Source organism: Sapajus apella, unplaced genomic scaffold (genome assembly GCF_009761245.1).
Source record: "Sapajus apella isolate SASKATOON/1434 unplaced genomic scaffold, GSC_monkey_1.0 scaffold36, whole genome shotgun sequence".
Taxonomy (NCBI): domain Eukaryota; kingdom Metazoa; phylum Chordata; class Mammalia; order Primates; family Cebidae; genus Sapajus; species Sapajus apella.
Genome location: NW_022436976.1, coordinates 20,515,822 through 20,530,419, shown reverse-complemented (window position 1 = coordinate 20,530,419; position 14,598 = coordinate 20,515,822). Strand labels below are relative to the sequence as shown.

Sequence of the window (14,598 nt, the reverse complement as noted above, 5' to 3'; positions counted from 1 at the left end):
TGCCAAGCACTGTGAAGTAATGGCCTTTCCCTAGAGCAGGGACTAATGGGGCATCTCTACAAAGTCACTTTAGTTTCAGGGATTTCTATCCCACAGTTGTCAATTTTGTAGAAGCCAGGACAAGACATTTTTGACATTGTGACACTTAACTACAGAGAAAAATGCCCACTGGTGAATGGGAACACGAATATGACATGATTCTAATGCCAAGTTCACTTTATCAGTCGTCTCTCCAAAAGGCTGATTTTGAACACTATGGGATAGTAACTCACTTTACTAGAACTGGATGATGAAAACGTTCTGGAAAGAGGAAAAGTAATATTCTGTGGAAGTAGCTTTGTGGAGGCTCAGAGGACTCACTGAAGAAGGCTGATGTTCCAGGAACTGCAGTTGGTGCCAAGCGGCCTCTGCCCTCTCCTCCTTGTCCTCAGCCTACTAAATCATCTTGAGTATTGACATTGGAAATGAGACAGTTACTGCTGTGATGAAGCCAGGTCTGAAGTCTTAGAATGAGTCAAGTATAGAAAGATGTTCCTTCCTGGCAAGCCCCTAGCCTGCTTGGAGTGAAGGGGCCACACAGGCTCTTGGAGCGCTGTTGGCAGCCTTTGCCTGCCTCTCCCAGGCCAGCTGAGAAACTTGTGTGACTGTGAACTGCAATGAATCATGCAAGAGGAGGGAGGTCTCTACAACTGTTGAAGAAAGACATATCGGAATTGAATAACATAACACTTGGCTCTTTATTTTTTATAACATATTTTTAACTGTAAAACTAGTGAATGCGACTGGGTGCGGTAGCTCATGCCTGTAATCCCAGCACTTTGGGAGGCCGAGGTAGGTGGATCACTTGAGGTCAGGAGTTCGAGACCAGCCTGGCCAACATGGCAAAACCCCATCTCTACTAAAAATACAAAAATTAGCTGGGCTTGGTGGCGGGCACCTGTAATCCCAGCTAATTGGGAGGCTGAGACAGGAGAATTGCTTGAACCTGGGAGGCGAAGGTTGCAGTGATCTGAGATCGCGCTACTGCACTCTGGCCTGGGTGATAGAGCAAAACTCAGTCACTAAAAAAAAAAAAAAAAAAAAAAAAGCAAACAAAACAAAACAAAAACTCCCAAAAAACCAATGAATGTAACTTGCAGAAAATTTAGAAAATACAATCATACAAACAAAAATCACTCATCATTCTCCTAGATATAATTAAATATAATTGCTATAACTGTTTTGAAAGTGTAGTCGAGGGCTGGGCGCGGTGGCTCATGCCTGTAATCTGAGCACCTTGGAGGCCAAGGCAGGTGGATCACCTGAGGTCGGGAGTTCAAGACCGGCCTGACCAACACGGTGAAACCCTGTCTTTAAAAAAAAAAAAAAAAGAAAAGAAACTGAAGTCGATAAAAGCCTGGGCTCTAGAATAGCCTGCATGGGTACAGATCCTGGCTTACCAACTGTAGAACCTGGGGTGAATCACTGATGTGTCTTTGCTTCAGTTTCCTTGTATATAAGATGAAGATAGCAATGACATTGCCTTCATAGGGTAATTGTGAAGACTAAATGTGTTGTTACATATAAAGAATCTAGGTCAGTGGCCTGGTACATGGTAGGCATTTAGTAGGTTTGAGTTGTTATTATTTTATGTTTATTGTATACTCTGAATTCTTTCTCTAAACTCAGTTTTCTTTTACAAAAGTAAGATTGTACTGTGGATTATGTGTTGTAGCCTGCTTATTTTTCATTTAGCCTTTGGCATGCCCATCTGTACTCTTCTACAAAGTGATTTTAGTAGCTAACCAAATGACATTATTAGAGATATTTAACCAATTCCCATACTATTGAAAAAAATGCATCACTTATAGTCTCTTGCCATGGTAAACAATATCTTGATGAACATCTCTTTTTGCTTTTGCTAAGTGTTTACATACCATCCTTCTTTCGATGACAGTATTTTATGGAAGAGCATTTTTTCTTTGGGGACCAGATGGAATTATCCACAGCCCAGGGTGCCATAGGCATATATTGAATAAGCATATGAAGGGATGGTCACCATGAATTATGGACACTTCTTCCATACCACTTCTCACAGTGTTTTGTCCATGGCAAAGAAATCAGTATAATGTTTATGGAAAGTTACCACACTTAACTTTTTAATATTTTTAGTTACATTAAGGCAGTTAAGACTAGCCCTAGCATTGTGCTCATCCTCTTTATATAATTTATTTATTTATTTATTTATTTATTTTTTGAGACGGAGTTTCGCTCTTGTTACCCAGGCTGGAGTGCAATGGCGCGATCTCGGCTCACCGCAACCTCCGCCTCCTGGGTTCAGGCAATTCTCCTTCCTCAGCCTCTTGAGTAGCTGGGATTACAGGCACGCGCCACCATGCCTAGCCAATTTTTTGTCGTTTTTAGTAGAGACGGGGTTTCACCGTGTTGACCAGGATGGTCTCGATCTCTTGACCTCGTGATCCACCCGCCTCGGCCTCCCAAAGTGCTGGGATTACAGGCGTGAGCCACCGCGCCCGGCCTCTTTATATAATTTCTAAATAACTTTTGAATCATCTCAAATCTTTTTTGAAATGAAGCTTGATACAAATAAATGATGAAGCAGCTAACTAGCAATCTAATGGGAGAATAGAAGTTATCTCCCAGGAAACACAAATTTTGTGTCACTCTTGAGAGCAAGAACTGTTCAAGTTCCTACAACTTGGAAGGGATAGGATACCGCTTCTAGTTTCCCAAACATTAGGAATCCCAAGGAAAACTTGTTTCTTATATCCTTAAAGTAACTCAGAGGTAAATGTGCAATTCTCTGATGTTTGTTTTTGGTGGGCTTAGATTTTCAAACCACAAGACATCATGAAACAAGAATCTACTTGGAGCCTTAGAGGCAGAGACCTGGGCCTTTCTCTTTGGATGGTACTCTCATGCTCTCTCAACTCTGATGTCCCCCACCTCCACTCTCTTACACCCTGAAATCCCTGAGGACCCTTAGTAAGCACAGGGTGTTCTTTCTACTGGGTGCCATTTTAGCCAAAGTATTTAGAAATGTGTTGGAGGTGGCAAGCTCTGCATTCCTAAGGACACAAGTGGTGTTAACTATATGATGCAAGGATTGGAAAACCTTTTTCTATAAAGGGCCAGAGAGTAAATGATTTAGACTTTGTGGGCCATAAGATCTGTGTCACGACTATTTAACTCCACATTGTAGCATGAAGGCAGCTACAGGTGAGATGTAAACACATAAGGGTACTTTACTTCTGGACATCGAAATTTGACCTTCATATAAGTTTCACGTTATGAAACATCATTCCTCTTTCGACTTTTTGCAATCATTTAAAAATGTAAAAGCCATTGTTATTTTACGGATTATACAAAAACAGGCCATGGACTGGATCCGGCCCATGGGATCCGGTTTGCTACCCCTTGATCTGCCGTGGTCATTGTTTCTCTTTTTCTCTTCTGCATTTCTTTCTCATTGCACCATTTTCTTCTTTGTTCTGCCAAGTTTTGAAACCTCTCTGCCCTTTCTCTCAACTAGCTGAGGCTAAAATATCATCTGCAGAATCTGCACTTTTGACACTTATGTGGCTCATTAGGGACAGTCAGAATATCTACCTAAAAGAACCAGTAGAGCAATGTCAAATAATGCTCCTCTTCTTTTTCGTGTGTCCTGGCCAGTTCAATGTATAATTTGAATATATGGAGATTACAGATGGACTCTAGCAAGTTGTTCTGGTTTCTGCAGCATTCCAAGGCTCTAATGAGCAGAGCGTACAGCCTGAGGGATGGTGAGAGTCTGAATTTTAGATAATCAAGGATATTTATATCTTTTAATAGATTGGTGCCTTTGCAGTTCCGTTCCAGCATAAAATTGGGAGTTGAAGAGACATCCAGTCAATTTGGTGTCATCTCTTAAACAGTTACGTATCAAAGGAGTGTTCAGGCTGAACACCTGAAAATGTTACAGGGATGGAAATGGGGGAATTATAAACATTTAATGCTGCTCGATCCTCACTATAGTTAAAACAAAAACATGATACAGATTTTTACTTAGGGGGGTGTGTTTATAGGGAAATAAGGTGCTGTATTTCATATGAAACAGGCCACAAGAGAACATTCTCAGATTTGTGACACTGGCCCCAGTCTGTGGAGCTGCCATTAGACCTGTTCCTGGCCTTTTCTTCAGGGCTGTGAAGCAGTAGGGGTGACAGAGACTCGGCTGCCTACATACTGAAATTGGCTTGGTTTGCCTGGCATGCAGTGATTTATGAAGCTGCTTATTGTGGGGACATCTGCTGCTGAGAGCAGCCAGATGAAAGGTGTGTGGGTGGGAGGTGGAGGAAAGCAGGGAATAGGAGAGAGGCAGTTGTGTATAGGCAGGTAAGGCTCATCTTGATTATAGTTGTGGGAATCCTGAGCTGAGTGGAGCTGTAGAAGAGTATGAAATGGTGGATTAGCAAGGCTTTGGAATTGCAAGATCTGGGTTTGAGTTGCTGACTCTCCACTTGCTAACTGGAATCTTTGGTGAGTTACTTTCCTTCTATTAGCTTCCATTGCTTCATCTGTAAACTGGGAATAATAACCACTTCCACTAAGGTCTGAGCACAGCTCCTGTTGCATTGGAGAGCTCAGTTAGTAGTAGAAATGATTAATATTTGTCCATATGTCCATTCATTTGTTTGTTTACCAGTATTCAATGTTCTTTGCAATTTCTAACAGAGACTCATTTTCTAACAGATGTCTAATGGTGGCTTAGACATCTATTAGGTATCAGTAGCTCTTTAGATCGGGATGGAAAAACATGACAGTCAACACATATTTATACATATATGTATGAACATCTAAATGGCATGTAGGAGTGTAGTAGCTACCTGACATATGATTGAAAGAACAGCCACCTGGCCAGTAAGCACAATAAAAGATACTTCACCTTACTAGTAATCAGGGAATTCATCAAAATAGGACCATAGTTAGATACTGATGTATACTTGCCAAAGTAGTAAAAATGTAAAAGTCTGATAATACTAAATGTTAAGGAGAATATAGAGTGAAGGAACACATATACATCACGGAAAATAATATTAATATATTTTTGTGAATTCAAACATATATAATACAAGTTTGAATAAATTAATTGGAATGATAAATGTAAAATTCAGGCTGATATTAGGAGAAGAAAGAGGGATGTGATTGGAAGGATTGCCTGGGGCTTAATCTCAACGCTGCTAGCAAATAAATATTCACCAGCTTGTGTGCCCTTAGACAAGTTTGTTAACCTCTGTGCCTCAGTTTTATAATCTATAACATGGAAATAATAATATTATCTACTTCATAGGGATGCTATGAGGATTAAATGAGTGAATGTAGATAAAATAAAATGCTTAGAAAAATACCTACCAAATAGTAAGTGTTATATATAAGTTAGCAACTATAGTGCCTATTACATGAGTATTTTTATTATTCTTTATTTTAAAAATCTTATGTATTGTAATTTTTAAAACCAGAATAGATGCCATTCTTGTCCTTTGTCATTATAGAGTTGGAAAGTGAATAAAGATAAAAAATATCGTCAATATAGGAATTTCAGGATATGGCATGATAGAGTTTAGCTATGATCTCTTGACCCCTAGATTTATTAGGTACCACATCATCAGCTTTATGTGCACTTATTTAATCTTTCCCTGTGGAGTAGGCACGACTCTTATCCCTATTTTACAAATGGGAAGAAAGAGGCTTAGGAAGACTGACTTCCAGGGTCACACAGCTAGGGGTAGCAAAGCTGGGCAGGAGGAGAATGACTCGTGCTCTTGACTGCTAGGCCTTAAACCCCTACCTGGCCACTGTTTATAATAGCCACCTCCTCTACACATATTCCTGCTTCCTTCCTGTATCAGCCTGCATAGGTTAGGTTGTACTTTGGTTATGAACATTCCCAAAAGATTGGTGACACAAATAGGCATTTCTCACTGTATTAGTCTGTTTTCACACTGCTTTAAAGAACTACCTGAGACTCAGTAATTTATAAAGAAGTTTAATTGACTCACAGTTCTGCATGGCTGGAGAGGCCTCAAGAGACTTACAACCATTACCGAGGTTAAAGGGGAAGCAAGTCACATCTTACATGGTGGCAGGAGAGAGAGAGAGCAAGGGGGAAGTGCCACATTTTAAAACCATCAGATCTCTCACTGTCACGAGAACAGCACGGAAAATCTGTTTTCCTCGAGAAAAATCTGTTTTCCACGAGAACAGGAGGAAAATCTGCCTCCCGATCCAATTACCTCCCACCAGGTCCCTCCCCTGACATGTGGAGATTGCAACTTCAGATGAGACTTGACTGGGGACACAGAGCCAAACCGTATTACTTACTTATGCTAAATATTCATCAAAGGTCATCTGCCACATAGCTCCTTTCTCTCTCTGAGATCCAGAAGTCCTGGACAGAGTAGCCATAGTCTCAAACCTTGCTGGTTGCTATGGCAAGGAGAGAGAGAGAAAAAGAGAGAGAGAGAAACAGACAGAGAAAAAGAGAGAGAGAGGAGAGAGAAACTATAGAGAACATCACTTTAACAGTTAAATGTATCCTGGAAGTTATACACAACACTTCCACTCACACATTATAGGCTGGAGCAGTGGTTTCTAACCAGGGATAATTTGGCCCCACTGGGGGATATTTGCCAATCTCTGGAGACATTTTTTATTGTCACAGCTCAGAGGTGGAGTAGGGGTTGGGGCAGGTGCTACTGGCATCTAGTCAATAGAAGCCAGGAATGCTACTCAGCACCCGCAGACACAACAAAGAAGTATTTGGCCTAAAATGTCAATAATGCCGAGACTGAGAAACCCTGGACTGGAGCTAAGCACAGGGGGCCAGAAAGCACAATTTTAAGAAGCTATAAGGGAAGAGAACCTGAAATATTTGACAGATAGCACTAATGGTTACCATGCATCCAAAGGCCTAAAAGCAGTGCTAAAGTCCCTTCAGAAGCTGTTCTTCATGATAGAAGTGAGCCAGTGCTGTAAGGGGCAGCCATGGAATTGGGCTTCTCGTTCAGTCATCTCCATCAAAGGGCAGAGGAGTGAAGTTGAAGGTGACTACTGCTCTTCCTCAGCAGTCTCTTTGGAGCAGCACTGTTCAGTACAATATAGGTCACACATGTAGCTTAAAATTTCCCAGTATCCACACTAAACAGGTAAAAAGGAACAGGCGAAATTGATTTTAAAGGTATAATTTCTTTAATTCAATATATCTAAATTATTATTTCAACATGTAATATCAATATAAAAATATTGAGATACTTTACATTCCTTTTTTTTTTTTTTGGCACCAAGTCTTTGAAATGTATTGTGTGTTTTATATTTACAGCACATTTCAGTTCAGACTAGCCATATTTCAGGTGCTCAATTGTCACACATGGCCAGCGGCTAGTGGCGGCAATATTGGAGGTTTCTGTTCCTGGGACTCAGTGAGAGACTGTCCTGGGTCTCCCCTGAGGACCAGTAGTGTTATAACTCAGAGTCTATAAGTTCTGAGAACGGGACACAACTTTCAGGAATATCTGTCCCAGACTCCTAAAGACAGTCTATGTGTGTTTTAAGAATGAAGAGGGATTGGTTTTCTGCGGATTCTGTGCAATCAACATTTTTTTTCTGTTTTTTTTTTTCTTTTATTTTGGCAGGTGCCTCATCTCCAGACATGGAGCCCAGCTATGGGGGAGGTCTCTTTGACATGGTAAAAGGAGGTGCAGGGAGGCTCTTTAGTAACCTAAAGGACAACTTGAAAGACACCCTCAAAGACACATCTTCTAGAGTGATACAATCTGTGGCCAGGTATGCACATTCTTCCCGTTAATTTAATGGATCCCCATGCTATCAAAGCGTCTGGCCCAAAGAGTGTCAATTTTGGAATATAATTTTATGGGATCTGATCAACTAAGAAGTGTCATTGAAGACATAAAGTTAGGTCTTTTAGAAATATAAGCATAGGCTGGGAGCACTCAGTTCGTCACGACATTAGAGTATAATGGTTGCCCTTCCTGGCTTTAGAATCAGACATCCTGGGGTCTAATGCAATATCTGCCTTTGTTAACTAAGAGCCCTGAGGTAAGTTGATTAACCTCTCTGAGCTTTGCTTTTGTACCCTGACAGGATTTGTGTCTTTGGGTTGCTATTAGGGATTCAATGAGATTAAAATATATATACAATCTGAATAAGCATTACCTATGGATTGTAATCAAATCAGAACTTTGTTTTTATGTCCTTCTAGCCCTTTAACTTTATTCAGTGAGAGAAGTTTTTTACTCTTTCACTGTATGAAAATTCTTATAAGCAGGTCACAAGAATTATTTTTTTATTGATGATGCTGGAACATACTTTGCTCCAAATCCCAGTTCCCACTGGTAATCTCTGGGCCTCAGTTTCCAGATCTGTAAAACACACAAGAAAATTGGTGTATATGCTTTCTAAGCCTCCTTCCTGCCCTAATAATCAATAAGATATGGGAGAGTTTTAAGGACCTCTTTTTCAGCGTATTCTGAAAACAGTCTCAAATTTTAGTGTGCCTCAGAATCACTTGGAGGGCTTGTTAAACACAGACTTCTGATTCAGAAGGACAAGGGAAGCATAATATATTTACTAAGTGTCAGAAAATTCTAGGGTTACTTTGAGTTACAATATGCAGTTCTAAATCAGAAATTCAACTGTCAAGTCCAATATATTAATCAAAATTTTAATCTTTGTTCAAAGGTAAAACTTACTCCTACCTCTGATTCTCAACCAGGGCCTGGTAGGCAGAAAAATGGTGTCATTTATTTTTTCTCAACTACTTCTTCTTCTACCCCTTTGCCACTTACAAGTATGGAAGATATTTCCATGTAGGTAAAGAAGCTAGAACAATTGGTGTTGATAAATAAGCAGAGTTTTCTATTCTGAGATTGATTCAGATCATGAAGTGGCACCAACAAGGGCATTAGAATGCACCAGTTGGAGTGGCATATTTATACCCCTGAGGTTATGGGCTGTCTTTTCTCAGTGATCCTTCCTTGTTAGAGAGAAGGGCTAGAGGGGAGTCAAAAGATGCCCCTGAACAGCAGTTTCCCAGTTCATATGTGCAAGTGATTGAGAGAGAGAAATCTTGGCATATTTGGATCATTTTAATGAGTGTCCATATTTTGTCTTGCTTTCAGCTACACAAAAGGAGATTTAGACTTCACTTATGTTACCTCCAGAATTATTGGTAAGTTTCTCATGTTTATTAACTGTCCTTTGGCTCCGCTTCCAGTTGCTGCCCATTGTGACAGCAGACCTAAACGTTTAACCTGTTCTCTTTCTGTGTGATCTCTCCTAGTGATGTCCTTTCCTCTGGACAATGTTGATATAGGATTCAGGAATCAGGTTGATGACATTCGAAGCTTTTTGGATTCCAGACATCTTGACCACTACACAGTATACAATCTGTCACCTAAGTCTTATCGAACTGCCAAATTTCACAGCCGGGTAAGGATTTTTAGCCCTGAGATCGTGCTGTTGAAGACATGACAGGGTGTTTTTCCTCCTTAGAGACACCCTCAAAGCATTTGCCCTTACGCATCTGAAGTGAAAAACTATACAATCTGGACACTTCTGGCCACAAAATATTTGTTAGGCTGCTATGAGACATCCTAAAGATTTTCCTTGGCTGAGGATACTTACCGGAAAGTTTATCTGTCAATGAAATACCATCGAAATTGGGGTCTCAAGTCTGCTGGTGGCTGGTTGTTCCAAGGCACGTTGTTCATGAGGCTTAATTTGGAGATTGCACTGCTGCTAGGGCAGTTGGCTGCCTTCATGCTGTTACACTAATTGTGCCTTTGACTCTTCTTTATTGCTGCTTGGTATCAAGATGAGGCAGTGTGGCTACAGCAGTACCAACAAGCATTAATGAAAATGTCTTTCCATTAATATATTTTAAGAAGTTTTTTGAACTGGGCAGAGAAATATTCCTAGTTTTAACCTGGTTAAGGAACTGAGAGTTGGCTTAGGTTTGAATTTGATATCGAGCCTGATATTTCTGACCACTGAATTCTGACTTACTAAAAAAAGGCTGTTTTCCCCCTCTCAAGAACATCTCTAAATATTTTTGACTTAGTCTTTAGATTCATTTGGGCCTATTAATAAATAGAATGAGCTTTCTATGCATGGATCCTTTAAAAGTGAAACTTGATGTCAAATATGTAACACGATAGCTGATTGACAATGCTGTGTATCTAGGATCTCAGCTTTGATGCTGGAACATACTTTGCTCCAAATTCGAGTTCCCATTGATAATCTCTGGGCCTCAGTTTCCAGATCTGTAAAACACACAAGAAAATTGGCATTTATGCTTTCTAAGGCTCCTTCCTGCCCTAATAATCAATAAGATATGGGAGAGTTTTAAGGACCTCTTTTTCAGCATATTTTGAGAACAGTCTCAAATTTTCATGTGCATCAGAAGCACCTGGAGGGCTTGTTAAACACAGACTTCTGATTCAGAAGGACAAGGGAAGCATGAGAATCTGCATTTCTGACAACTTCCCGGGGGCTGCTCCTGATGTAGCTGTGGGGACCAGTCTTTGATAAAGCACTGATAACATCGTTCTGAAGTGGTTTGATCTAAATTGCCATTCTGTAATGGAGATTTTAAGTGCAGCTCTTTAAAATCTACTGTAATAAAATAACCTTCCAACTCTTATTCCACCTATTAGCTAATTCAGAACAAGTGAATTAACATCAAACAAAAATGTGGATAGATATTTTGTTTTTAATGTAAGGCAAATCTTTCAAATGGATTTTTCTTGTTTGGAGGCTAAGTCAGTGCCATTATTTTCATAATTTTAGGACTGTGGAACATCCTACACAGTATTTCATAGAAATTTTATTTGACCTTGAAAGAGCTGTGATAATCTGGATAATTTTCCCTCGGAAATCACCTTCATAAAGATATAATATCATTATAGAAGAGATATAATATCATTATAGAAGCCTTTATACATATAAAGATGTATCTTTGTGTAATATTTATAAAAGGCAATCTCTATAAAGGTGTTTTTAATGAAAGGCATCTATCAGAGTAACTAAAGATTTTGTGACTGGGCTTAACAGTTTAGCAAAGGAATCAGAGATTACATATAAACACCTACTCTGGGCTGCTCTTACTTGCCCTAGAAGAGAAGGGAGCAATTTTTTTTTGATACCTAGAAGAGTGCCTGATGTAGATAATCAATGTTTTTTAAAAGCATGGATGTGCAAAAATTCTTAAACACTGTAGACATAAAATAAATATTTGGTTTGTGTTCTCAAGACACCTAAGCCTAGTTGGCAAGAGAACCCAGGACATTCTCAAGGTAAGTACAAATAATATTTATAATACCTGCCAAGGGAGATTAGTAAAAAGATACACCAGTGACAGCTGGATCTTAGAGCAGGAGTAAGGCCTATATAGGTCAGAGGAGTGGGGTCATTGCTTGCCTATACAAATTATAAGTGTCTTGTGAGGCTCTTGATGATCTAGCCTCTCTCTGGTCCTCTAACTTTATCTTTTAGTGTTCTTCATTGTCCCAAAATCACATGCTCCAACCAGGGATATCCATGTGCTCATGTGCACACACACATGCGTACACATACACACACACACACACACACACACACACATGACACACAGTCTCCTTGTATGAGCTACTCCTTCTCCCTTAAAAACCATCCATGCCACACACCCTTCATCTCCTTTCTTTTTTAAAATTTTTTATTTTTTAAGACAGAGCCTCACTCAGTCGCCCAGGCTGGAGTGCAGTAGCATGATCGTGGCTCACTGCAACCTCTGCCTCCCGGGTTCAAGCAACTCTTGCACGTCAGTCACCTGAGTAGCTGGGATTACAGGTATATACCACTATGCCTAACTAATTTTTGTATATTTAGTAGAGATGATTTTGCCATGTTGGCCAGGCTGATCTCAAACTCCTGGCCTTAAGTGATCCACCTGCCTCGGCCTCCCAAAGTGCTGGGATTATAGGTGCCAGCCACTGCATCCAGCCCATCTCCTTCTTTATTAACCTGGTTTTTCTAAGGGGAAGATTTTCACATGCCATAAGGCTTTTCCAATTCTTTCTCCTAAAACACAGGATTACACTACATCTTTAGCTCTTCCTAGATAGTCCTAGAATTTGGCAGAAGGGAAGTGGATCCTCTGACCTGTCTCCTTTACCCTTAGTTGCATCTCAGGGAGGCAGTCCCAAAGCCCTAGTATTTCCATCTTACTTTTGTTTTTGATTTGCCTACATCTCTTTTCAAATGCCTAGACCTTTCTTTTCCCAGCACTAATACTGTGAATTGATTTGCATCTCATTATTGCATGACTTAGAAAAGTTGTCTTTGTTTTTACCTTTCAGTTCATGAGGACTAGAGCCATTTCTTACTCCTTCCAGTTCTGTGGAGTTCTAGGTCTGAAATTAAACCTTATTTTAATAAATGTTGATGGCAGAGTCTACCATAAATACCAAACACAGAAGTAGTTTTATTTATAGACTCACAAGAGTATATAAACTCATAGGAATTTTTTATTTATAAACTCGTGGGAGTCTGGCTCTGCCCACATCATATATCGCTGTGCCTTGAAACCTGAATTGAGTCACTTTACATGATGATTATGTGATTGTTTGTGTATGTTCAAACCTGCATTTCAGGATGCAGGTAGTGATGTTGGCAAAGACAGGCTGTTTCCTGGAAGATTTTACTTTGCTGAGGGTTTTCATTCTGTATTTTGATTCGCTTTTATGCTTAGAAGCCACATTGGTTGACAGGAATTGTATGAAATAATCAATACTATTGTCCTTATTTTTCTATTATATATTTGCACATGTCACAGAATGTTAAAATAGGAACTTTGTTTAGTCTAAGTTTAGCAGAGGATACAACTCAAGAGAATGCATAGCACATAGTCCAGCATTCAAAAGCGAAGTACTAGAATACCTATTCAGGACTGCAAAGGAGGTATTGAACCTCAGTTTTTTTTTTTGATTCTTCATAGCCAGTGTCCACATTGAGGAAATCAGAGTACTAATGCTGACAATGAAGTCCCGGAGACCAACAAGGTGCATCAGTTAAACCAGATGTTCATAATCTGAATTTAAAAGACCCATAACTCCTCTGTGATGTACATCTACTGGTAGGCTTCAGAGAGCTTAACCATCTGTTTCTACTCCTTTAAAAAAATTATTATGGTAAAATTTACATAACATAAACTTATCATTGTAACCATTCGTAGTATACAAGTTCAGTGACATTAATTACATTCCCAGGGTGTGTACCCAACACCACTATCTATACTTTCTCATCATTCCCAACATAAACACTGTTCCCATCCACTCCATGAATATGTGTGTGTATGCGTGTATACGCTGGTGAGGTTTCTGCATAGAAGGTTTTTAGCTGTACCCCAGAATATCAGGACCTGTACACATTTCTTGGCATTACCGTTGGCAATGAATGGAAAGCTGGATGCATGAACACCAAGTCTAACCTGGCCCCAAAGTTCTTAAGTTCTGATTAATGCTATTCTGGGACCACTTTGTCTCTCCTTCTCCCTCTGTCCACTCAGGAAGGACAGTATGGTGAAGGTATCCTGCAGGGAGCCTGGAAATCTTCAGCCCAGCTGCTTCTTTTAGACTCTGCCCTCTTGTTAACTATTTCTAAATGACATAATCCTGTAGGATTTCTTTCCCTTTGGGAACAATTTGATTTTTGGAAAATATATTATCAACTAGGGTGTCTTAAAGGACTCGTGATTGAAGGTCAGTCTTTTTACCCCTTTCTATTCCAGAGTGTACCAAAGAGGTAGCTACAGCTCCCAGTTGTTTCTGCTTTGGTGGGATATTGGTGGGAGTGGGGGAACTTCATAGCTCATACTTCATCCCTCACTCTGCCACCATGCCTCGGTGTCAGGGCAGGAAATAATTGGAGTGAAAAAAAACAATCCCTGGCCTGGGGGCCAAAGGACCAGAGATCCCCACATTCTAGTTACGCAGCTCTCATGAATTGAATGTCTTAACCTTGGTAAAACACAGCCATCACTTGAAGCTCTAACCACTTTACAAATGCAAGTTTTGGAATTGTTATCAATCATCAGACAATGTAATATAATGGAGAGTGCACACCTTTTATTTTTTTAAACTGAGATGAAACCCTGTAGTGTATATGAACTTTAGACTTTAAAAATTACCCTAGGTTCACATCTCATCTGTTCCTCTTCCTGGGCAAATCACTTTTACCTCTCCTTGGACTCAGTTTTCTCCTGTATAAAATGGATATGCCGATAACAGAGCACCTATCTCATAAGCACTCTTCAAAATTTTTTTGTTAGTTTGTTATAAGGAATAAATTTGATAGCAGTGTCTTGCTTAGAGTCATCATTCAGCAAGTAGTAGCTATGATTACCATAGGTAATAATAAAATGCCACAATAAATGATTGACTGAATTATCCCCATCCTCCAAAAATCGTGTGATTCATAAAACGACAGGTATGGCAATTAAGTCTTACTCTCTGTCTCTGAGTAGAAGCTTTTGTTCTTTTTTTTTTTTTTTTTTTTTTTTTTTTT

General features: G+C 39.7%; 1 protein-coding gene across 8 annotated transcripts in view; it reads left to right on the top strand.

Moving 5' to 3' along the window:
* Positions 1 to 14,598, top strand: part of DNAJC6 (DnaJ heat shock protein family (Hsp40) member C6) — a 178,840-nt gene that overhangs the window by 118,183 nt on the left and 46,059 nt on the right. For 7 of the 8 annotated variants that reach the window (XM_032296728.1, XM_032296725.1, XM_032296730.1 and 4 more), the window contains 3 exons: positions 7,671 to 7,821; positions 9,177 to 9,226; positions 9,338 to 9,486. In XM_032296728.1, the coding sequence (XP_032152619.1) occupies positions 7,671 to 7,821; positions 9,177 to 9,226; positions 9,338 to 9,486 (350 nt within the window). Of the gene's footprint in view, positions 1 to 2,432; positions 2,437 to 7,670; positions 7,822 to 9,176; positions 9,227 to 9,337; positions 9,487 to 14,598 lie in introns of all 8 variants that reach the window. The other variant, XM_032296732.1, reaches the window with a different exon arrangement.